We start from the raw sequence: 23,802 nt of genomic DNA, 5'->3' as shown, positions 1-23,802 counted from the left end.
CGATTAAGACGAGCGGATTGAGGATATGCGCATGCGCGGTGCCCGGGGTAAAGCGAAGGACTCGGTTCGACAGCGACGGGGGCGGTCGGTGAGCGGATCGAGCAGACTGGTGGCCGGATCTGGTGAAGAAAGGCGTCAGTCAGTGTCAAGGCAAGAGACGCAGACCGTGGCAGTCGACCACCAAACAAGGCGATGTCGTCTGCACCTACCAAAGAGCGGTTGCTTCGTAAACACCCAATTGCGAGGGCAACGGCGAATGGCGGGGGCCACAGCGGAGCGAGAACAGGTGGGCAGCTGCTCGAATCGGGAGGCAGGTGTAGTCGCGCCAGAAACCCCAGACACGGCGAGATTGGGTTGTTGTATGGGCCGCCCGAGCGAGAGTTGGCCTGTTTACTGTCCCGCTCGCGCTCTGTTGTCATAGAGGGACATGCATGCCCGGCGCGTCAACGTGCAGGGATGCGTCGCGTTCGACTAATGAGCTCCAGACCAAAAGCAAAAGATCCGTATAATGACGACCATCGACATCGCATCAAATGCGCGCAAGCATTCCTCAGCTATGGTATCCTACCATCTTTACCAATGAGTCGCGTCACACAAACTTCTCGAGGGCTTCTAATGTGGTTGCGCGGGGTCGTCTGCTACTATGCGTCTCATCGCCTGTCGGACAGACTAACATGATTGGGGTACCATCAACAGCCTCAAGTTTCGCCATCTTCCCGTTCCAAAGCTAGTCTTGCGCACAACGGAAACTCACTTGCACTGCAGGCCCAATCAACATGTTGAAGTAAATACATGTGACGTCATTGTAAATATAATCCTAGTAAATGGTATACGATCAACTGCTCCGCGGCCACACTACAATGGAAGAAAGCGTGTCCTGTCCATCTCCGCACTCACAAACTGGGTATCCATATATCTCGGCCGTTAGGAAGCCATAAATCGTATCAGCCATGGTTCCCAAGTCATAAAGAATAACGAACGCCGCAAATAGACCCCAACGCAAATGCAAATGTTCCAACAAACCCCCTATTACCTTAGAAACGTCTGCGTATCCTCTCTGCAAGCGCTACATCCTCCTCGCTCTCTTCTTCCACAGGTGCTGGTGTTCTCCGTTCGCGTGCACGGTGTGCTTTTCTTCTCCGGTTGTTGCTGACGTTGCTGGCCGAGTCATCCGGTCCGACCTCGCTTCTCAGATCATCGATTCCTTCATCAGGGTCGCGCATGTTGGCTGGCGTGTCAGACCTAACTTCGATGCCACCCATGCCAGCACCTCTACGCTGCTGCGCCACCATGGACAAACCTGCAGCTCGCTCTCGCAGACGACGGCGCACAGTCTCGGCTTGGTTGTGGAGCTGTTCGAATGCGTCCTCCATAGCCTCCATACCAAGATAGATCTCGCGCTCGATTTCGGCAAGCACGGCAATCTCGGTCTCTTCATCGATCTGCACAGGGGCTCCGCCGGGCGGACGGACAGACCCAGGGCGGGCAGATCCCGGTCGAGAGTACGGACTTGGGCTGAAGCTGCCGTACCGGTTCGGTGGTACTGGTGATGCAAATCGTTGCGGTCCATCGCCGGGTCGGACCTGTCCTGCTCTTGAGCCTGATCGGGGAGGTGTTGTGTTCATATCAGGTAGGTCATCGACGCCTGACCAAAGGAAGCCATCGAAGCGCCCAGAGACGAGAATCTCCCATTCGTGTTTGGTCACAGCTGCCAAGGTAGCAAGCATGTTGTGCATGTCTGGATGGCGGATGAGATACATGACTACCAGCTGGTCGCGCGGTGGAGTGTAGAGACGATATAGACGCTGTAGCGCCAAACCAGCTTTTGCCAAGTACGGCGGCGTCCCACTGTCCGGCTTTTGTGTGCGAGGATTTGGGAGCTTGTCCAATCCCCATAAGAGTGCATAGAAGAGTGGTCGTTGTGGCTGTTCCAATCGGGTAAGCATGATAAAAGTCAACGTTTCGTCGTCAGCGTCTTCGGGGACACCGTCTTGTTGGTCCGATAGCCAAGACTGCACAGCAACTTTGGTCTTCTTCGACTGCTTCTCGTAGTGCTCGCGGTATTGTTCAGGTACATCAACGTCAATACGCTGGCACGGTGCTTCAAGATCAGACGATATGCCCAGTCCAGGCTCGGCGCCTTGCTCATAGGGTGGCCAAGTCGGCAATTCGCAACGTCCAGACACTAGCTCTAAGATTTCTCCCCAGTTGACACCTGCAGAATCTTCCACAACTGACTGCTCGAAGCACATCATGCACTGGCAATGCTCGGAAGATATGTTGCGAGCAAAGACGTTCTCGAGACGATCGAGAAGACGCCGCGCAACCGAGCGATAACCGGTGGCTACCGCCAAAGATCCGCTTGTGTCCATGACGGTGTTGTAGCTGTTGAGTACATTCTGCAGAGGCTTAAAGAAAGATCGGACATCGTGCGCTTGTGCTCCAGATAGCCTTGGTGTAGTGTACTGAGAATAGGCAGAGGCTGGAACTCCATCAATAGCCGCTAGTAGACTTCGCGGGATAGCTTTGGCCAGACCGCCATTCTGCAGCAGGTAGTCGACGCGAGGAGCTTCCATCATGGCTGGAGGAGGAGGCGGGGGTGGTGGGGTCATTGGGGACTGGGCATAGCTGGGATCTACGGATTGTGTGCGCGACATGGGGTCTGTCATAACTTCGATCATGGGCGGCCCATCCTTGACAGAAGATACAACAGAGGGAAGAACGGAGTGCTGGGTAGGTGTACGTGGTGATGAATCGACCACAGAAGAAGGCGAGACATCGGAACGCGGGGGTGATTGGCTGCGGCGGTAAGAGTTGCGATCTTGTACGACTGAAGTGGCGTCTGAGTCGAGTGTATATTCCGAGGGCGCTCTCGTCTTCATCTTGACAGGTGTTGACGTCCTGCTTGGTGTCGACGTTCTGCCCGGGGTCGATGTCCTGCCTGGGGGCCGAGCGCTGGATGGACTCACGGTCCTCGTTCTCGTCTCCAATTGTGGAGACTTGGCACGGATGGTGCTAGGCTGCGATCCAGTGGTAGAAGTGAGGTCTGTGCCGTCGAATGTATCCTCGTCTCTGACACTTGAGCGCGACGCGATCCGCGGGCCTGCCGTCGAAGTCATGCGCGTGCCGCTGTCTACGCTTTGGCGACCCTCCTCCATCTCTCGCGCGATCATGTCAGGGTCCTTCCTTCGCATGCTGTTGACACTGGCCGTCTTCCTAAGATCTGCGCCTGTGGTCTCAGTGAGCGGGGGACTCGGTGGTGCCCGTGGTGGAGGCGGAGGTGGTGCTCGGTTTGGTGGATGCGGTGCGACTGGCCGCTCGCCGTCCCTGCCTGGCGAGGCCTCGCCATCTGTGGCCTCTGGCGTCGAGGTCGACTTCCTCTTCTCTACACCGTCGCGGGAATAGATGCTCTCTTTGGCGTATGTTTTGGAGTGCGACGGGTAGGGTAAGCTGATGCGCGATGTGTTGTCGGAGCCCAACGAGCCGCGGCGTCCCATCTCGGGCACGACGGCCATCTTGTGCGACTTGGACGTTTGCGACGACGACAAGGTCGAGGTGGACGTCGAGTTGCGCACGCGTTCCGTCGACGGGCGCCTGGGCAGCGGCGGGTTCTCAGCGTCGTCTTCCTTGGAGGCCGACGAGCGGGTTTTGCGGGAGCGGGTGCTCTTATGGCGCTCGCGGTCCCTATCCTTGTCCTTGGAGCGGTGGGTGCTGCGCTCGCGGTCCGGGTCCTTCTTGCTGCGGCGGCGGTGCGAGTTGGACGACGTCTCCATGGTGAAGAGGCGGCGTGGAGCTCGTTGGTGTGACTGTGGGCCGGGACGCTGGACGGGCTTCTGCGGGTGCGATCACCAGCGCGGCTATGGGCAGCTTCAATTGGGCGTCGGGTGCGGGCACTTTGCGCGGGTGCGCCTATCAGGACAGCAGCTCGCCATCCATCTACACAAATCAGGGCAGGGTGCGGTGAGGGGTTTACGGTCTTGGGTGCGTTGTAGGGGGAGTTTTGGGTTGTAGTACTCTGACGTGTAGCAGCCAAGTGGGCCGGGCTCGGGACTGGGCGCAGTGTTGACTGCGGGCTATCCTTAGCACCTGTCTAGCCCGAAGGGTCTTCCTTACCCACCTGGGCACCCTCACCCATGGATCACCACTGCTGCAACACCATGGCAACGACTGCCTGTGGGAACTGGTTCATGCACGGCATCGCTTTTGCATGCGATGCAGCAACCACAGCAACCGCATTATTCTTTGACTTTGTCCATTGCGCTACCCGCACTGCCAGGAACATGCTGGGCGCGTGGCTTCACACGCTTTGCTGGCGTGGCAGGTCACGTCACATCTCCAAGATCTGCAAGTCATGACCGTCACGGGGAACCTTCTAGCAAAGAAACATTGACATGGTGGTGACTAGTCTAATATACAGGTGTGAAGGGTAGTAACCGCAGAACAGGGTAGGAAAATGCCAAACATCGCGAGTAATCTTAGCATGGGGTATCATTGTAACATGCTCGTCGTGATCCTTGACGTATGTTGATCCATGTAGAAGCCCGAAATCTCTCTGTTGCTCAATCTTGGGTTTTGTACTCCATAGAACGCCTCCGTTATCCAAGCACAAAAAGCAGTGCAAGCCTCACCACAGCGACAACATGCAGCAGCAGCGTCACCACTCACGCTATTGAGCCTGTTGCTGGGCTTGCGTGTTGTTGACGTGCTGCTGAGCCAACTGGGCCCGGAGCGTGGTGATCTCGTTCTGCAGCGTGGCGATCTTGTCGTTGTGTTCCTTTTCCATTCTCGCCATGCGAGACTCTATATCGCGAACGTACTGCCACACATCGACCTGGCTGCCCATGACTTCGCGCATGCTGCCGCCACTTCCACCGTGGCTTGACATGCTGCCCGGCTGCGAGCTGCTACCAGGAGCAGCCATGGTCTGATGTTGCAGCATACTAGGGCCATTGCTTTTGCCGCCTTGAGAGCCCTGCTTAGGGGGCATAGGACTGAGCCCGGGGAGAGATGGCAGGTGAGGCCCGCTGCTTGTGCTGGGTGGAGCTAAACCAACAGGAGGTGTCCCCCGCCCGCGAGTGTAGTTTGACTGCTGATGCAAGTGATGCGACAAACTGGGGGATCGCGAGCCCGGGAGACCATTTTCTGGCGCCCCCAGGCGATGCTGTTCCTGCTGGCCTGGCGACAACGGCCTGGGACTCTCCGTCATGCCACCTTGGGCGAAGACATTGGACTGCGTATTTGCGTTCTGAATCGACGAGATGCTAGTGGGAGCTGCTTTGGGCGAGACGTTAGTCGGCTGCGCAGAGGACCCTGGGTAATAAGGGCGCAAGTTGTTCTGGCTGCTCGAGCTTCGATTCGCAGCAATAGGCGGATATGTGCTGGAATGGTGAGAATACGAACCTTGGGTAGAGTTCCCAGTGTTTTGTCGCTTGCGTGCCGGCTCACTGACTCGCCGACTACCGTCGTCGTCTTCGTCGCCCTCACCATCAGGCTCGCCAGTGTAGATGACACCGTCCATGCCCTCGTCGCCTTTGTCTCCGAGATCGTCATCCATGCCGAAGCTAGAGCGGCGGCCCGCACAGCCACCCTGACCCTTATTGTGTCGCGCAAGCGCATCGCCACGTGCGAACCTGCGGCCACATTTGTAGCACGTGTGCGGACGCTCGCCAGTGTGGAGTTTCGTATGACGTTTCAGATCATGCAAACGACGGAAACGCGCCTGGCACGTGGGACACTCATAAGGCTTTTCTTGACTGTGGGTTAGTAGGTGGCTTTTGAGGTTATGGTGGCGAGTGAAATCGGTAGAGCAGTATGGGCACTTGTGGCGCTTGGTGGAGGGCGATTTGGGCGTATTCTGGCCGTATCCAGGCAGGCTCATTTGGCGAGCCGGGGCACGTGGATCGGGCTCCGGGGGCAAAGGCCCAGGAAACGTAAAGGCGCGGTTGCCTGGGTTGTCTCCGGGATTCGGTGCGATGAGCTGGTGGTGATGTTGGTGGTGGTGCTGCTGTGGTTGCTGCTGGTGCGCGCCTTCCCGGCCTGGATTGCCGGTGGCAGCGCCTTCCGCAGCAGAAGCACCCGGCGCGTTCGGCGCGTCACCATCGCCAAAACTCGAGAGGCTGACGGGGCTCGTTTGCATGCTGTCGCCCGTGACGTTGATCTGGTCGGGAATGATGAGCGGCTTCGTCGTCTTGTCAGCCTTGTTGCTTATCGGCGCCGACTGCTGCGGAGCGTCTATAGGGTGGCTCATGGACTGGACAGTGCCGTTCAGACTTTGCAGCGCGGCGACAGCGGGATTAGGGCTCGTCTGCCTCGCGGACTGTTCGCGGAAGCGGCGCTCATCAGCGATGGCGGCGGCTCCAGTGAGCGGCTGAGGCGAGAGTCGAGGCGACAGGCCGCCGGGAGACTTTGTGAGATGGGTGCCAAAGGTCGCTCCGCCGTTGGCATTGCGCGCGGTAGAACCTGGGGTATTAGGCCCATTGTGGGTGGTGAATGGGCCGGTAGGCGTCGGCGTGATTGCTCGCGTCGAGGCAGCCATGGTGTGGAACGGCAAGACGGTTCAATGAGCGTATCTTTGAGATGGGTCAGCATGGCTTCTTTCTTTCCAATGACAGCATGCGCGTCACCCGGCTCGACTGTCCAGATGGAGTGGGTGCGCATGCATGGGTCGGCTAACCTTTGGGTGGATGCAGCCTCTGGTGAGGGCGCAGATGGCCGTCGTCTACCAACACTCCAGATAGACTTGGGCCGTGGAAAGCGCCAGCTTCCCAATTGACAGACGTTAGATTGCTCGCATGTGCCCTCGGTCGCAAATTGCGGCTCGGGCCAACCAAGGCGATCTGCTGGCTATTTTCCGAGCAGACGAGTACCACGGGACGCGCAAGCACGGCGGCTGCGCGAGGAAGGCAGGTGAAGAGGCGCTGCGCGAGGAAGCCGATAAATGAGGCGTGGCCGTGGAGGAGGGGTCTTCAGTCGGCACGATGTGCGACGTGCAGGCGGACGTGGGAGCAGAATCGCGATCCTGGACGTGGTGCAACTAAGCGGTCGCAGGGTCGTAGGGTGCAGGTCGTCTGGTAGTCAAGGTGCCGATGACGAGGGCCCGTTGGGGACTCTTGTGGCTGATGATGGTTCCAGTCCGGGCTAAGTAAGCAGGCTGGCGTGCGGGCGTGCGTGCGCTCAAAGACGGCGACGCTGGCAGACAGTCACGGGACTTGGATGCGGCGGCGCTTCAGTCTCGAGCGGTTGCCGTGCAAGGAGCGCGCGATGGGTGCAGACACTTGGAGGAGACGAGCAGACAGTCCGGCGATGGGACTTGGGACTTCGGCAGCAGACAAGAGGCAGCCTCAGCGCAGCGCGGCGGCTTCAACGGAACAACGCAAGCCTTTTGGGGCTGTGTATCGCCGCGGCCAACCACGCTGCGCTGCAACGACCCACCGCCAAACATCCAAGACGTGCCTCTCCAAACAACTGCGTCGCAACACGAGACACGTCGACGCCACACGCCCCGCGAGACGAGGCTCGCCCTCCCTCCCATCCCTCCAGGAAGATTCTGCCATGGCGACTCCGCGGCGGCGCGCCCACCTGAGCTGAGCCTGCCAATGCTCCCAGCCTGTGTCGGGCTAGACGCGACGAGCAGCATTGAGCCGGTGTGGTGGCGCAGCCCATCCTGCTCGTGCCTGCCTCGACCGCGCGCTGCTTCCCCAAGCCTACCCGTTCTTGCCGATGCACCAAACCAGCCGGGTGTTGCTCCAACGCGACACCTCGCCGCCAGCGCCCGCCGATCCATGCCCTACAGGCTGAAGTCGTCTGCCAGCCTAGACTGCTGCGCTCGACTTTGTTGCCGTCCTACCAACGGCGCCCCTCTGTTCAGCCACCGTGACATGCGTCATTTCTCACCAGACCTTGTTTGCCATGTGCGCCGCGCCTTATTTGCTCGGTACGACCACCATGGGTCCACGCATCGAAGACCGCGTCTTGATCGATCGTCAGGTACGTCCGGCTTGGGTACCCGCCCGCAGCGCAAAACAGGTTATCGCATCCAACTTCACCGTTGACGCCCATGGTCGTTGCCAGTCCTTGATGCGATCCGGCCTCGATGTAGACAAGCCGGGATGGCCCACACCTGTCAAAAAGCAACACTTGTCACTACGCCACAGCCGCCACACGATGATCTCGCCACACTTTACATTGCGAGCAACACCCGTCGACGAGATTCGCCGGATCGCCCTTACCATGTACCTTCCTCTTTTGTATGATCGACTTTGATTCCCGCCACCTGTACAGCACATGGAAAAGCTAGGATATTGCCATCGCTGGTCCATCATTGGGCCAAACCACTTCACTCTACAGCATTACAAGCTGATCGTGAACGTCAAATTCAGAACGAGAGCCAGAGGTCATGCCAAGTATATACCGTTGCCTCCCAACATATGGAGCTTCTGGATCCCTATTACGGACGGTGACTGCCTGCAATGGTCCACCCAGAATGCCATTATGGGTAGATTCGGACTATTGCTGAAACATACAACCTCGAAGACCGACTGCTAAAGAGCATGAGGAAGCTGTATCGGCTAAGCAGAAAGAGTTTGACTGACGGCTCTAGCAGCTGTCAGGATGAGCAACAAGGGATTTCCATGAAGACGATGTCGAGTGGTTGAAGGATCCGTCGTATCAAGTATGCAGGACACCTGCCAGTGGTACTGCTGAGAACCAGAGCTCCTCCTGAGACTTTACCAAAACTGACAGCTGCCTTCTTCACCAACGGCAGAGTGTATTCAATAAATTGTGTAGGTTGGAGATGTCAAAGCCGTCATCAGTTTCGTAACGGTGAATCATATGACCTTTGGCTCAACACAGTATGTGATACATTTCGAAAATGGGCTTGGCTTGAGTCTCGACTACGATCTGATTGTCACACTGACCCATTGGCGGCTAAGCCATAGAATTGGGAAAGGGCTTAGCGCAAATACCGGAAGGTTGTGCAGCCGAGAATGAACTAACTCATCTTGACCTCAGACGGGCCGTACCAAAGGGATCGATCTTGGTGTTGCACCACGCTTTACCAATCGTGGCCCACGAGCGGATCCTCACTAAGGACGATCACCCTTGGTATTCTCGTTCCAGCTTACGTGAACATGTTCGAGCTGTGGGGGAAGGCTGCTCAGCCTCGCCCCTCAAACGTCTCACGTAGGTGAAGGATGGAGCTGGGGGCCATGTATTCGCAATCCCTCTCATCGATCAAGCGATAGTTGCTCGTTCGAGTTAATTACTAAGTTTGAAACGAAAACGTTCCAAACCACAATCAGAACGTTGATCGTGGTGCAATAATACCAGACACGTCCCGAGCATCCGCAACACGCTGCCGCTGGACGTAACCCGTTTATAACGCTCCGCATTGGCAAAGAACTCGTCAAAGGCCCTGTCGTCATAATCGAGCCGACCAAAGCTCCGCTCTTGTCAAGTTGCGGAGACCATTGGAATCGGTCCGCAATCCTTCGAACTGTATCTGCCAAAGACTACAGCCCTGCGCACTATTCCTACGAAAGTTGAATAGTCTGACGCAGCAGACTTTCTTCTTGTCCGCTCACGTCACTCGTGAGCACATTCTATGCTTTCTTAAGCGATGCGACATTTGGTGGCAAGTCGCATATTCACCCAAAATCTTTATTGTTTTGTAGATACGTCTAGGACTCGGGAGATAGCCCACACTCTGCCATCGAGTTCTGCATGCGTTGGAGCAGTATGCGCAGGATGAAGGTCGCAAGCTGCACCGAACAAACGTGCAACCGAAACTATACTTGAACTTCGCTTCCTCGTCAAAGAGCGTTCAAGAGTAACAAGCAGTGGTGTATGAGATTACAGAGCGGTCAACACATCCTTGAGCCACCCGTGGCTGGCAGGATCTGACGAATGAGGTGCAGGTACGCGATTTGAGCTTACCCAAACAGGTCTAGAGAGCTTTGCGCCGACCGCATCTCTGTTCACAGCACCCATGGACTACTACTGCTTGCTCCATCTCTAACCGTGGCGATTCATCCCCTCCGGTTTCTAGATCACTGACCGACGGGATGAAGTCTTCGCTTCTCTGGCAACTCTGTCGTTGTTCTCATGATGCCCCACTCTAACATGACTCATTGACTAATGCCTTCTGTCCCAAGGTTAATATCAAGGCACATCTCGTATATCAAGCTGGCCTGTACAGTACGGTCAACAACGCTCTTGTCTCATTGGCTATCCCCACGAAAAGGATTACCGGTGAGCCTCTGGATCAAGAGCTGGAGTGTAATGTCAAGAAGGTAGCCTAATAGTACATGCGCTATTGGTGCAAGCCCACCCGCCAGAGCGTTATTGATACCTCAGCCCAACGGCAAGGCTACAACGGCTCGGTCATCCCGCGCCCGCTGCGACTTGGTAGGTCCTGGATAGTATCAAGTCTAACGTCATCTGGAAATTGCGTAATGCTATGTACAGGTACGCGAATGGCAGTCTCCAATGGCATTTGCTGCAGCGTGCTGACGATGGCCTAAGAGTAGTTGAAGTTTCTTGCTCCTGTGTATCTCTACCTAGAACCTTTTGTACACTAATTGAATGTTCAAGGCTCCATTATAACTGGCGGGCCGAGAAAATGCAAGATGACAAGCGTCAAAACTGGTTAGCTTTGCGCAGCTACTTACCGAACATCATGAGCGACCCTCTTCGGTGCTTTTCGAAACTTCAGCCGCGCCCTTTTGCACATGAACCCTTCATATCAGCGTCATCATTTTAATGAAAGACTCCACTGCTTCGAGGCCACCACTTCTCATCGGCTTGGCTTGAGTATGCTGGTGCGGTGGATCATTCAACGCGCTCCTTCCTCAAGCATTACGTCTTGCGGCTGAGAGACGGATCCCCGAAAATCACGTAACTATAGAGATGCTGACTATGAAACAGCCTAACAGATGGAAATGAAGTTCCTGTGCTATAATTCTAGGCCCATACGCTACTTCCCAGCAACAAGCACGTCTCCAGCCCGCCCATCATCCTCTACAAGACCCCCGTCTTGACTACATGTAACAACTGCGGGTCGCGACCACTCCAACGCAAAATTTCCATCAACACTGTCTCTTCCGCTCCAGAAACTATCTCAAGAAGGCACCGCGTCAATAAAGATCATCTCGCCAGACTCGTTAATCCCACTGCGACTTCATCCCTAGAAGCATGTCTCGAGACCAACAACCCAGCCCTCAACAGGCCACCTCGAAAAGCGAATCCGTCGTACCTGGCGACGATTCTCCAGAAGCCGGACCAAATGACTGGTCCGACATCAAAGACCCCAACGAAAGACGCAAAATACAAAACAAACTCGCCCAAAGAAGATTTCGTTCGTAGCACCAGTTGTAATAGCTATCCGATCTACTCTGACATGAACCAGGCGACAAAGTAAAAGAGCAGAAAGAGGAGACGGACCGAGACGTTGAGAATCAGCGACAAGCTGGAAGCGCATATGCATCGCCTGAACCAGAGAAGATTGATGCAAGACAGGTGCTCTCGGGTCTGCCGTGGGGTGGCATCTCTATGAGACACATTGTTGAGACGGGGAAGAGTAAGGAACAGAATTCACAGCGCAACTCTCGTGAGAGTTCGACGCATGATGGCGCGTCTTGTACTGCTTGAAGGAGCCCTTGACCACTGCGTGGAGCAAAATATGGTATGCATATGTAGTGCTGGTAACTGCTAATACATGGTCATTATAATCTTGTGCTATACTGTAATGTGTTCGTACTGCTCGTGAAAAGGCTTCTCTACTATCATATATTTTCATGTCCTGCATGGTACATCCCTCCATTAAACGTTGGCCGCTTCCGTAATTTTACATCGTGGATTCCATAAGCATCAAGCAATTGCATCAACCCTTTCTCTATCCTTCGCCATCTGCTTGGCGGCGCGCTGCAGCTCTTTCCGGAGTTTTCCCTTTGTGCTCTCCATACCCTGGAAGACATCCTCGTAGTCGGTATCGTGTCGCTTGATCAGGGTGCTCAGTACATGCTCGCCATCCTGCGCGTACATCTCAGCGATATCGTCTACACTAGTCTCGCTGCCGACAATGTGCTGCATAACCCGCTTGGAAGTCCTTATCATCAGTTCATGAAGATCGCGCTGATGCGGCTGCAGACTCGCCTCCCAATCTATCTCTTCTGCTTGCGATGTTGGTAGAGGTGGGTCCGTTAATGGCTCGCGTACGGCAGAGGTTGAGCTATGGCTACTAGAAGAGCCTAGGTGTGGCGGGGAGGATTGGAGGTGTATTGGCGAAGCGTCGAAGAAGTCATTGTCAGCTTCCTGGTTGTTTTCACCGCCACCGATCAGAGTATTGTCCTCGTGATACGCCTGCTCGATAGGCCCGCCATCGTTCAATTGCCTGATCCCTTCGTTGAGTTGTTGCGGTTGATCCACGATCTGCCGAGTCTCTTCGAGCAAGTTCCTTGTACTTTCAGTGGCTTCTTGGTCGGCCTGAACAGTTGGCTGAGTAGTATCGATGAACCGCGAGTTGAAAAGCAAGGTGGGTACAGTCGTCTCGTTTCCTGCCGCATCTCCGGGTACCTTTCGGGTCGTTGTCTTCTCTTCGGATAGCGCTGTGGGTTTTGGATGTGTGCCAGCCTGCTCGTTATGTCTCTTTGTGTCGTCTTTTTGTTGCACTCCTCCTTGATCTCTCGACTCTTGTGTCTGATGATCTGTTGTGCCCGTATAAGGGCTCGCAACTTTGGGATTTGGGTGCGCCTTGTTCGTATCTCCTTCTGTAAGAGTCGCCTCTTTCCCACCCGAAAGCGTCTTTTGTAGGAATGGTCGACTCGCTGCAATTGAAGGTAAGGCTTCAGTTGCGCTAGAACCGGCGACTAGCAAAGGCCGCTGGTTTGAAACGTCAATCTTAGGGGCTGCGTCCTCGTTCAATGAACCTTCTCCAGTCAGTCGGCGTATGAACGATGTGGCCTTCTTCCCAGCAGATCGTCGGCCAAAGGGGTCGCTTTTCGCGGTCTGCCAATCTCCTGTCTTCTTCTCCGAGGCTATATCCTCACAATCAGCGTGACCAGAGATCGCTGTTGATTCTGCATTTGGTGACGCGGGGGTAGGTTTGCTGTTGCTGGAGAGCATTGCGGCCTCGACAGCAACTGCATGATGCCACTCATCATTCTCTTCGGCCTCATCAGCCACAGGCGGTGACGATGCCATGTAGTGCAAAGCATCATCTCCAGAACATCTCCGGGCTTCCACAGGGGTTTGAGGCCGCACGGGTACTCCCACAGGCTTTCTGCTCGGTTTGGTAGGAGTTGACGGTGTTTGAGCGACCCTGGCAGGCAATGTTGGCTTCTTGAACGGGCTCTCGGAGATCTTGGCAGGTCTTTGGAGACCCAGAAGTCCTCCGATCAAGGTGTGTCGTGACGAAGGGACGGATGATGGAGGTTTTGATGGTTTCGCCAGCGGAAGAGTTTTCGCCTGTTGTTTTGCGCCGGTCACAGTCGACTTCGGACCTTTGTTCGGCTCTTTACGGGATCTCTTTCTCGGGTTATCATCGGCCATGGGACCTGGTGTTGCTTTGCGTTTGGGATTTGTCCTTGTTTTCGGCCTCGTCTGACTTGGTATAAAATCTTCGTCGTCGTCTGCTCCATTCTTGTTATGCAATGTGCGTGCCTTAGTCTTAGTCTTGACTGGCTCCTTGTCCGAGGCAGCCTTTGAGCTTCGTAAATTTCTTCGGGGAGATGAAGCAACACCCGATGTGTCCGAAGAAGTATTGCGGACATTTCTCTTGCTTTCTATAAGCACATCGAGAGCTTCGTCTTCCGAGTTGACCTTTTTGAAGATATTTTGTTTGGTGGCCTGAGATACACGGGGTAGCTTTCCCTTGCCGTACGTGCGTTTCGATGTCGACGATGGATGCTGTGACGGGAGTTGCAGGGCTGTCGAACCGCTACTGTCTGCGGTAAGTTTCTTAGAGGTGACGCGCTCCTTCCGAAGCGTCTTGGAGCCACTTCGAAGCGATCTTCTTGCGTTTGACTGTCGGATCGAAGGCGAGCTCGCATCGACAGGCAAGTTTCGAGACACTCTCAAACGAGGCTCACGTTCTTTCTGATGGGCTTTGATACAACTCTCCCACTCTAATGCGTCGCCCGAATGCTTGAACATTAGCGATAGGTCAGTCGCAATGCGTTGCGTGGAATCAAGACGGTAGCTCCAGGGTTCGGATGTGAGTGTCATGACGAGATCCCATGGTTCATGCTCTGTAAGCTGAGCCTGTGAGTTGTGTAATTTCGACGGTTCTGATCGCGTGTTCAGAATGTGCTCGACTGGTACGTCTACAAACTGGCAGTTTTTCAGGTGCTCATCGGGCGCGATGATGGTCAGCACTCCAGCCTCGACGAGCGCGATAGGGAACGTAGCGCTTGACTCCCGCCATTTGAACCCATCTGTCGCGAATAATGAGACTAGGTACATGACAGAGGGCTCACCGGTTGGTCTCGCGAGTGACAGGTCGCTCAAAATGTCGAGATATTCCTGGAAGTTCTGCATCCATTCCGCATCGGCCTCGAGCGGAAAATTAGGCGCGCTGTGTCTGACTTTTTCCGTGGACCAGAACCTGCTATACTCGATCCCTTGTTCCAGTGCCTGCCGTATGATAATTCCAGCAATAATTTTGATCTGCTCGTGTTCAGTTCCGCTTAGGATGATGGCTCCCAGGTTGCGTAGACGCTTAGTCGATGCCCCGATGTGTGTGGCCACCGCCGGCATTTCCAGCATGCCTGCGAGCGCGATGCCGATCCATCGCCGCCGGATTATAGAAAGACCAGGGTCGCAGAAACTACTCAGATAGTCCTGCGCGACTGAAGAAAGACTCGAGCTGCTGAAGTCGCGTGCAGAGACGAGCTTGTAGAGACGTAAATTTGACGCGTCGTTGTCGGGCAGCTTGAGAGCAGCTTCAAACGAGATTGAGGTCATTGCGATAAAGGAAAGTAGAAGAGAATGAAATTGGCATTTTCCGCGCTACATGAGCAGGACAGTGGAGTGTCGTTGAAGATGTGGACGCGGGCAATGCACCTAAGGAAGTGAGAGCGCGGTACTGCTAGGATGGAAGTCGCGTCCCATCGGCGTTTGACGTCACAGCTGCAGGCGCGCGCGAGTTTCGCGTGGCGGGCTTGAAACCACGAACACCAACCAACAGTCGTTACCTGCACTTTACGTTCAAAAGAAAGCGCTGCGACTAAAGGAAATCGCTGAAGACGACTAAAGGGGGTATAAGAAAATAGGGGGTTTCCAGCTCTCGCGTCCGCTCGTCACGGCTTCCAGTGGCTGTAAGCCGCATCGATGCCTGCATGCATGCGGTGTATATATCCAACATTACCATACTCACCCAGTACCAATCCCCATGCTTTTCGGTTGAGCATCATCATGATGGCATACATTTGTGAGATGGAAAGCGATGCAGAGATCCTTGAAAGTGCCGTATTGAAGGGGAGAAAATCCGGAAGAGCGGCTTCTCCTCCACGCGTTACCCCAAGCGAACGCGCTTTGGACACGCAAGGACCGCAGCATAGGGACAGGACGTCCTACTTCCAAGGTTGTCAAAGGCATGCGGACCTTCTGCAGTCTGGCGCATCGCAATGCAGCAGCTCTCGAGTCTGCGGTTCTTACCCCGCTGCAGCCTAGAAGCATGCATTCCATTGGGACGGATGCAGCCTTCTACAGCTGACCTCAATCCGTGCGAGCCCTGTATCTGCTGCAGGGGCTTCATCCTTCGCACATGTGATTGCGCCCCGAACGTGGCTGGTAATTAATAGTAAGACGCAGGGCGGACAAGTGTCTCCAACCTCAACAACATCATGGTTGATGATGGCAGTAGCCGGGTTACGGGCGACATCACACCCTCCGCCGTGCCAATCGTACCGAACATCAGCTCACGTCGATTACACGTCATTATTGCTGGACTGTGGCTTTGTCTCTTCTTATCTGCCTTAGATACTACCATCGTCACGACCGCGCTCATCAAAATCTCAAGCGATTTCGGTGCTCTTGAGCAGGCAGCATGGCTGATTACCGCGTATCTACTGACCTATAATTGTAAGACTTATCCATCGCAGCTTCATCACCGGACTAACGACACAGCGTTCTTGATGATCACAGCAAAGTTGTGCGACATCTGGGGCCTCAAGACTCTCCTTCTACTCTGCGCGTCAATATTCCTCATCTTCTCCATGGCTTGTGGTGGAGCGCAGACGATGACTCAACTAATCGTGTTCCGCGCCTTCCAAGGCATTGGAGGATCTGGCCTCTACAGCTTGACATTCGTCGCCATCATGAAGATGATTGTCCCTGAGAAGATTGGCTTCTACTCTGGGATCGTAAGCTCGGTATTCGCTTTGGCAAACCTGCTAGGACCTCTACTCGGTGGCATCATCGCTGATCGGACAACTTGGAGATGGATATTCTTCATGAAGTATGCAAGGTGCCGGCTATTGAGATGTGCGAGCTGACTAGCATTAGTGGCCCCATAATCGGTGTCGCAATGGCAATGCTGTTTTTCTCGATGCCTGCATTCGACGACGGTAGAACGAATCTGCAACGCATACGCCATTTGGACATCTATGGTGGCATATTGTCTGTCTGCTGGCCTATACCTCTCATCTACGCCCTTCAGGAAGCCGGTGTGTCGCATGCCTGGGGCAGTGGTATTATCATTGGACCACTGGCAGCTGGAGTCGCTCTCCTAGTACTCTTTGGGTTGTATGAGTATTGGATATCGTCCAGAACGCAGAAAGCCCCCATCTTTCCCGTACAATTTCTTCGGAATGCACCCATGGCGTTGACTCTGTTGTAAGTTTGGAACACTGTAGTCGGACTCCGCTAACAGCGGGACAGAAGTCAATTTCTCTTAGGATTCGCCTTTTACGTTGTCTTCGTCCAGCTGCCACAACGCTTTCAGGGAGTGAATTTCACAAGCGCGGAGCGTGCCGGTATCCTTCTGCTTCCTGCTACCGTTGTGACTCCGATTGGTGCTATGGCGTCTGGACTAGCAGTAAAGAAGGCACCAGTTGAGATTATTTTGATTGGCTCGACCACGATCGTATGCGTTGGTATTGGACTTCTTAGTAGTTTGCCGACCTACTCCCACCTGTGGCCTGGACTGTACGGTTACGAAATTATTACTGGTCTTGCTTTGGGTCTTGCAAGTCCGCCATATTTCGTGCTTGTCGCTACCTCAATTCCAGGAAAGGACATCGCTGTCGGTACCGGAGCGCTCAACATGGTGCGGACGCTTGGCGGATGTGTCGCCGTCGCCATCTGCTCTGCAATCCATCGCGAGCACTTGAACACAGGGTTGTCCAGTTTTTTGAGTCGCGAGGAAATCAGGCAAATGCAAAGTTCGACATCGTTGATTGCGCACTTACCGGATGCGGCGAGGGATCGTGTTGGTGTTGTCTTTGGTAACAGCTGTAAGTTTCAATTCCCTGGCAATATAGCTATACGAGACATACATGCTGATTAGCACCACCATGCCAGACAATAGGCAGTTCCAAATTATGCTGGCGTTCACAGGGCTCAATGTCATCGTCGCGGTCATTTTAGCCATCGTAAGAAAGCGATCTGGGCTATTTGGCCTCATACCTGAAAGGAAAGAAGGGAATGAGTATGTGGAGGCTAAAATCAACCCGAGCGGGCCCGCATCGAGTGGAGCGCTGGCTCAAGATACTTGTGAGAAACAGGCTTCTGAAATCGCGGCTACACACAGACCGGATGATAACGCGGGCGCATGCCTTGGAAAACGATCATGAACAATTTACGGTATATCCACATTGTTGGTCACGAGACGCTGTGTGGATACTATCGTGGTGGCTCCATGCTGAAGCATTTGGCGATTTCGGCACTACCGCAGTAGGGAAGTCCGGCAGGAAACACCGAATGAACGGGTATCAAATCCTGCTCTAGCGCATCCGTCCACGTCTCTCTTCCATGGGAACTGACGAGTTTCTCTCGCCTAAAGGATTAAGAAGCTGTACATTTTATGACTTACAGTCCCGGGAAGTGTTTAACTCCGCACGATTATATCCGTATCGCTAGCAGATAAGCACTTGGTGATGTCTAAGCAAGCAACGTCACAAGCGCAAGCTTGTGTGGAAGCTTAGCCGTCCCCCGCATCTTGACCCCCGCACACATTGCAACGCCCTTCACGCTTGTATGCTCGGCATGCAACGCCTCAATGCTCGGCATCGACAATGCTACGCCGTTGAGATCTGAAACGAACGTGCACATCGTTTGCTTCAAAGGATGAGGCGGCATCAAATACGTTCTGTTGACGCTGTATCGTATCTTCTAGACAGCCACTAGCGGGGGATGTGAATAGTGGGCCACATGCGACACGAGCCTCTTCGTCACAACCACAGCACATTACCGCTATGAACACGAACAGATTTCAGGACACGAGTTAACGTTGAGGAGATAAAAACAAAGTTTCGGCATCATCAAATAGTCAGTCTGATACTCACATGAACGGCACTTCGCTCCTACTTCTGAACCCCGACTCTCCGCGGGAGAAGCTTCTCTGGTGGTGAAGCCAGGGATCGGCAAGCGCTAGGGAGTGGATGGTGGGGATTGGATCCTGGAGAAATGCACACCAGTCCCTGCCGTCATCGGAATAAGATCATCATGAGTGGACTAGATGATAGGCGGCTCAATAGCCTCGGGCTGATGATACCCCAGCCCGCTTTCTCCAGTGGTTCGACAGTTGGTGACGTTCTTAAGGGACAGCGTCTCGCTCGCTGATCGAGGGGTAATTCCGGACAAGCAAGTTCCCAGTTCCATGGTTGAGATTACTGACTTGTGATTCTTTCGGACCGCGATTTGTTGCTTGACGTTCCTGCGCGAACCATTTCCTGCGCTCTGGGCACTGGAATTCATTAAGAGGCTTGTTTGAGGCTTGACATCTTGCCCAGCTACTAGCTCACATCCTGTCTCTACGTCGACAACATGGCCTCTGGAGTAGAGCGGCCAATCGATAGGTCGAGCGAGGAAGAGAAGACTATCGGCGAGGAGCATGTTGAAACGGCAAAACATGTCCACACAATCGAGAACCTACCTGATCCCGACGCCGGTCTCAGCGAAGAAGAACGCGCTGCGCATGTAAGTCACATCTCAGCTCCTTGCCATATACATACTAACACCCCACCCCACAGGACAAAGCCCTCCTCCGCAAACTCGACTTCCGACTAATTCCATGGCTCTCCTTCCTCTACTTGATCTCCTTCCTAGACCGCACGAACATCGGCAACGCCAAAGTCGATGGCTTGCAAGAAGATCTCAACATGACTGACGGCCAGTACAATGCCAGTCTAACCATCTTCTTCGTCAGCTACTCCGTCTTTGAGCCGCTGACCAATGTGCTGTTGAAGAAGTTACGCCCGAGTATCTTCTTGCCACTTATCATGATCTGGTGGGGGATTTGTATGACGTGTATGGGGTTGGTGCATAATTATGCTGGTCTTATGACTGCGGTGAGTCTTTTGCGGTTGGTGATCCAGTATCAAGGGTAATTTGGCTGACGATGCATAGCGGTGGTGGTTGGGATGTGCTGAGGCAGGACTATTCCCTGGAGTAAACTACTACCTGAGTTGCTGGTACAAACGTTCCGAGTTCGGCATCCGAGCTGCAATCTTCTTTTCGGCTGCCGCTCTAGCTGGTAGTTTTGGTGGCCTACTCGCCGCTGGAATTGCGCAGATGGGAGGCGTAGGAGGAAAGCCAGGCTGGGCGTGGATCTTTGTAAGTGCAACTTGAACGCTTCCTCTTACCTGTGACCATGTTGCTGACAATAACCCCAGATCCTTGAAGGTCTCGCCACCATCTTCGTAGGAATAGCAAGTTACTGGATGGTCCACGACTTCCCCGCCGAAGCCACATTTCTCTCTCCTGACGACCGAGCGCGTGTTCTCCGCCGTCTACGCGCCGATAAGCAGGCCTCAGCTGCGCACGAAGAGTTCCAGACCAAGTACTTTTGGCAATCCTTAAAGGACTGGAAGACGCTCATGTTCAGTATCATCTACATGGGCGCAGACGGTTCGCTCTATGCCTTCAGTCTCTTCCTGCCCACCATCATAGCTGGGTTGGGCTATAAATCTACGACAGCAAACCTGCTTTCCGTGCCACCGTATGCAGTTGCAGCTGTGGTGACGGTAGTCGTGGGTTATATCGCCGATCGCACGCAACAGAGGGGTTACTGCAATATGGGAGTCTCGCTCTTTGGCATCGTGGGCTTTGCCATGCTGCTCGGATCTGCCAGTCCGAATGTTCAGTACGCAGGCACGTTCTTGGGAGCTGTGGGTATCTATCGTAAGTGAACTCGTGTAGCAGCATGGATCGCTTGGTTCTAACATGCTCCACCAGCAACGATAGCGAATACTATATCCTGGGCCGCCAACAACGTCGAGGGCGTGTACAAGCGTGGCGTCACCCTTGGCTTTGTGATAGGCTGGGGCAACATCAATGGCGTCGTTTCGTCGAACATCTACCGCAGCAGGGATAAGCCGCGCTATTTCCTGGGACATGGTGTGGTTCTGGCGTATCTGACGTTGTGGCTGCTTGGCGGGAGCATTGTGACCCGATTTCTGCTTGCGTGGGAGAACAAGAAGAGGAGACAGGGGGCGCGGGACCACTGGATTGAGGGTAAGAGTGAAAAAGAGATTGAGGAGATGGGGGACCAGCGGCCGGATTTCTTATATACTCTTTAAAATGTAGGGTTGGGGCTTGGGCAGAACAGCAAAACGGACTCTAGTCATGTCGCAATAGACATAGTACTGTCAAGACTTTCGAGCCTTAGCTTGTTGAAGTAAGCGTCCAATCTTCCGTCTCAAATTCACTTAAACGGTAAATGCGTAGCTGGATAAAGTGCAGAAATGGTATATTCGACGGCGTGGTTACTCATGGTATCTGGGAGACGATGTTACAGCCTCGGAAAGAATCAATAAAGTGCAAGTTCGCAAGCTTTTAGCCCTGCGCCCGTAAGTCGAATACATGCCGTAAGATTAACGCCGCCCAATGCATGTCGTTTTATAAATTGGCCTCTCTCAGGTAAAGGTCAAGTGCTCCAGCTCACGCACCAACCTTTCGAGACTTGACGCTGTTCGCGCGTTCCTTCCTCTCGTTGCGGCGCATCCTCTCCTTCCGGTCTTTCCGATTATCCGCCCTCTGGTCGTGAGCCTCACCGGTCTTGGCTTCCTTCTTCTCGTCAACCTCGACCAGCCAGTCGTTCTCGCCCGCCTTGTTCTTGCCCTTGTAACCCCACTTGGGTACCCAGTCGCCCGTGGCTTCGTCGTAAGCCAGCTTGGTGTCGCGCTTCGTGTTCTTGATGCCCTTCTTCGCAGCAAACTTGTCCCACTTGGTGGGCTCCTTGGCTTCGGGAATAGGCTTCTCGCGGGGGAGGGGTGTTGTCGGCGCGGGGAGCACGAGGTGGACGCCCTCTGAGTTTGACTTGATTTCGCAGGTCGAGAGGAGCTGGTTGATGAGGGCTTGAGCGGCATCGCGGGCAGTGGCAGCGAGGGTGGCTTCGTCGGCGCCGGCGGGGACGGGGTTGGGGTCGTTTGCGAGCAGGTTGCCCAGGTCAAAAGTGAAGGGCGTGGGCTTGTTCACCGTGACGGGCCTTTGTTGAGTCAGCAACGGTGTGGTAGAGGACAAAGCAAGCATGCGACGTACAGTCGGCTGGAGACGGTCGAGTCTGCGACGGAAGGTGCGCCGTTGGACTTGACGTCCATGGCGCCTCCGTTGATTTCGTCGGCGAGCTGGGAATGCGTGGGCGAAGTGCCACCGAGCGCGACGCCGCCGTCCATTTCGGTGTCTGACATTTTGCGAGGGTCGAGTGGTTTTGGTAGAATTTCACTTTGCGCGCCTGCTGCCAAAAGTTCAGAATAAATTTCGAGTCCGTGCACGAGCGGCGGACTCCCGAGGCTGCGACCATCACAGAATTCGTTTCTAGCATCGCCAATTCGCCCATTGCGGAGGGCCAGAACCCGTCATGCCGCCTTCCACATGTCTCCGGAGCTTCTCGCAGCTGTCGCTTGATGCCGCCGCCCATGGATGCATTGCACCGCGCGTGCTGCGCCCCCAGATAGCCTGCTTTTCCACGTCGTCCGCCCGCTACGCCGTGACAGGACCCAAGAAGAAGGGCATGACCGCCGCCCCCAAGAAGGGTGTCAAGTCTCTGAACACGAAGAAGGGCAGAGGAGCATCGGGAGGTGACTCGGGCAAGCGGCCCGCCCAAGGAGAGCGCAAAGCCCAGCGGAAGCGCATCGTTCTGAGTAACGACAACGCACTCGAAGTATCTTCGCTGCGGGACCTCACCAAGGACAATGTTCTCAGCGAACAGAATGAGGGCAAGGTCATGGGACTACCGCAAGAGACTGTAGTGGATGCGCTGCGAGCCGTCGAGGCATTCAAAACAAGCCAGGGATGGGGTCTGTTCCGCCGACCAGCCGTGTTGATGAGGAAGGAGGCGATTGAACTCGCGAGGCTGTTCAACGAGGCCGAGAGCTCCAAGAAGACGATAAGACGGATACTGTGCGGACAAAGAATGAGCGGGAAGAGCACATTGGTACTTCAAGGCCTTACTATGGGTTTTCTACGGGACTGGTTTGTGATCAACATCCCAGAAGGTATGGACTGTGGTTTCGAGACAGAAACATGCCACTGACAACTCTCAGCCCAGACCCTCGTCAACGCGCATACAGACTATGCGCCTCTTCCCAACTCAGAACCGATGCAATATACTCAAGATACGTACACGGCAAATCTTCTCCAGCAAATCCTCTTGTCCAACGGAGCATTCCTTGCTGCCACAAAACTGAGCACGCAGCCTGAACTGCCTCTGCCGCTACCTGCGGGTGCTACACTGAAAGAGCTGGCGGCGCTTGGTATGGCCAACCCCGAGGCATCATGGCCAGTCTTTGTTGCGTTATGGAATGAACTATCTCTGCCCGGCCGTCCACAAATTCTGCTTGCGCTCGATGGTCTGTCGCATATCATGCGCCACTCCGAGTACATGTCTGCAGAAGTAAAGCCAATTCACGCTCACGATCTGACTCTTGTACGCCACTTCGTCGATCACCTTTCAGGCCAAAGGAAACTACCCAACGGCGGCGTGGTGCTCGGCGCAACATCACGATCAAACGCCCCTACGTCACCAGCGATGGACCACTGCATCGAAGCAGCCGAAGCCCGTCAGAAGTCTGCAGACAAACTGCCAGAATGGAACCCTTACAAGAGCGTAGACGTGCGCGTCATGGAGGCTCTCAAGGATCTCCACAGCGGCTCCAAGGAGCTTGACATTATCAATGTCGGCGGGCTGACCAAGGAAGAGGCGCGATCGATCATGGAGTATTACGCCGAAAGCGGGATGCTACGACACCAAGTCAATGAGGGCTTCGTGGCGGAGAAGTGGAGCCTGGCGGGTATGGGCAACATTGGCGAGCTAGAGAAGGCAAGTGTACGGATGCGGTTGTAGTTGTATTATACTGTGACACGAATTGTAAATCAAGCATGTCAATATCAAGTATCGTTTGGTATTGCTAGTTGTAACGGCATATTCAGACCAATGGCCTTTCCCATGGCCCCTATCCATATGGTCAGGTACTTATCTGCTGTTATGACGCTCTCGACACTGGCCTCCATCACATCAGCCGTCTGACATGGATGGATGAAGAACACGGGTCTATTGGTGAGTGGGTGCTCCTGCGATGGTTAGTTGAATTTAATACATGAGATCACATTTCTCACAGTAACGGTAATGCCTCCAATGACACC

The 23,802-nt window shown here is 54.5% G+C and overlaps 7 protein-coding genes across 7 annotated transcripts; 3 read left to right on the top strand and 4 right to left on the bottom strand.

Moving 5' to 3' along the window:
• Positions 1 to 1,034: 1,034 nt before the first annotated feature.
• J4E84_003419 (uncharacterized protein) lies at positions 1,035 to 3,773 on the bottom strand (the record flags this gene model as incomplete). The annotated part of the gene is made up of 1 exon (XM_049386031.1): positions 1,035 to 3,773. One exon carries the CDS (start codon positions 3,771 to 3,773, stop codon positions 1,035 to 1,037), a length of 2,739 nt encoding a protein of 912 aa, XP_049245880.1.
• Positions 3,774 to 4,666: 893 nt separating this feature from the next.
• On the bottom strand, positions 4,667 to 6,535 carry J4E84_003418 (uncharacterized protein; the record flags this gene model as incomplete). Its single annotated transcript, XM_049386030.1, has 1 exon — positions 4,667 to 6,535. The coding sequence occupies one exon, from the start codon at positions 6,533 to 6,535 to the stop codon at positions 4,667 to 4,669; it is 1,869 nt and encodes a 622-aa protein (XP_049245879.1).
• Positions 6,536 to 11,868: 5,333 nt separating this feature from the next.
• Positions 11,869 to 14,961, bottom strand: J4E84_003417 (uncharacterized protein; the record flags this gene model as incomplete). Its single annotated transcript, XM_049386029.1, has 1 exon — positions 11,869 to 14,961. The coding sequence occupies one exon, from the start codon at positions 14,959 to 14,961 to the stop codon at positions 11,869 to 11,871; it is 3,093 nt and encodes a 1,030-aa protein (XP_049245878.1).
• Positions 14,962 to 15,842: 881 nt separating this feature from the next.
• Positions 15,843 to 17,792, top strand: J4E84_003416 (uncharacterized protein; the record flags this gene model as incomplete). Its single annotated transcript, XM_049386028.1, has 5 exons — positions 15,843 to 16,080; positions 16,126 to 16,456; positions 16,504 to 16,833; positions 16,879 to 17,453; positions 17,521 to 17,792. The coding sequence occupies 5 exons, from the start codon at positions 15,843 to 15,845 to the stop codon at positions 17,790 to 17,792; spliced, it is 1,746 nt and encodes a 581-aa protein (XP_049245877.1).
• Positions 17,793 to 18,984: 1,192 nt separating this feature from the next.
• Positions 18,985 to 20,738, top strand: J4E84_003415 (uncharacterized protein; the record flags this gene model as incomplete). Its single annotated transcript, XM_049386027.1, has 5 exons — positions 18,985 to 19,137; positions 19,191 to 19,508; positions 19,567 to 19,773; positions 19,833 to 20,340; positions 20,395 to 20,738. 5 exons carry the CDS (start codon positions 18,985 to 18,987, stop codon positions 20,736 to 20,738), a joined length of 1,530 nt encoding a protein of 509 aa, XP_049245876.1.
• Positions 20,739 to 21,099: 361 nt separating this feature from the next.
• Positions 21,100 to 21,848, bottom strand: J4E84_003414 (uncharacterized protein; the record flags this gene model as incomplete). The annotated part of the gene is made up of 2 exons (XM_049386026.1): positions 21,100 to 21,646; positions 21,700 to 21,848. The coding sequence occupies 2 exons, from the start codon at positions 21,846 to 21,848 to the stop codon at positions 21,100 to 21,102; spliced, it is 696 nt and encodes a 231-aa protein (XP_049245875.1).
• A 170-nt stretch (positions 21,849 to 22,018) lies between these two features.
• Positions 22,019 to 23,503, top strand: J4E84_003413 (uncharacterized protein; the record flags this gene model as incomplete). The annotated part of the gene is made up of 2 exons (XM_049386025.1): positions 22,019 to 22,655; positions 22,704 to 23,503. 2 exons carry the CDS (start codon positions 22,019 to 22,021, stop codon positions 23,501 to 23,503), a joined length of 1,437 nt encoding a protein of 478 aa, XP_049245874.1.
• Between the last annotated feature and the right edge of the window lie 299 nt (positions 23,504 to 23,802).

This window comes from Alternaria hordeiaustralica (assembly GCF_023758085.1).
Source record: "Alternaria hordeiaustralica strain BMP 2776 chromosome Unknown scaffold_5, whole genome shotgun sequence".
In the NCBI taxonomy this organism is placed as follows: domain Eukaryota; kingdom Fungi; phylum Ascomycota; class Dothideomycetes; order Pleosporales; family Pleosporaceae; genus Alternaria; species Alternaria hordeiaustralica.
The sequence above is the reverse complement of the archived record's forward strand: the minus strand, read 5'-3'. Positions and strand labels throughout refer to the sequence as shown.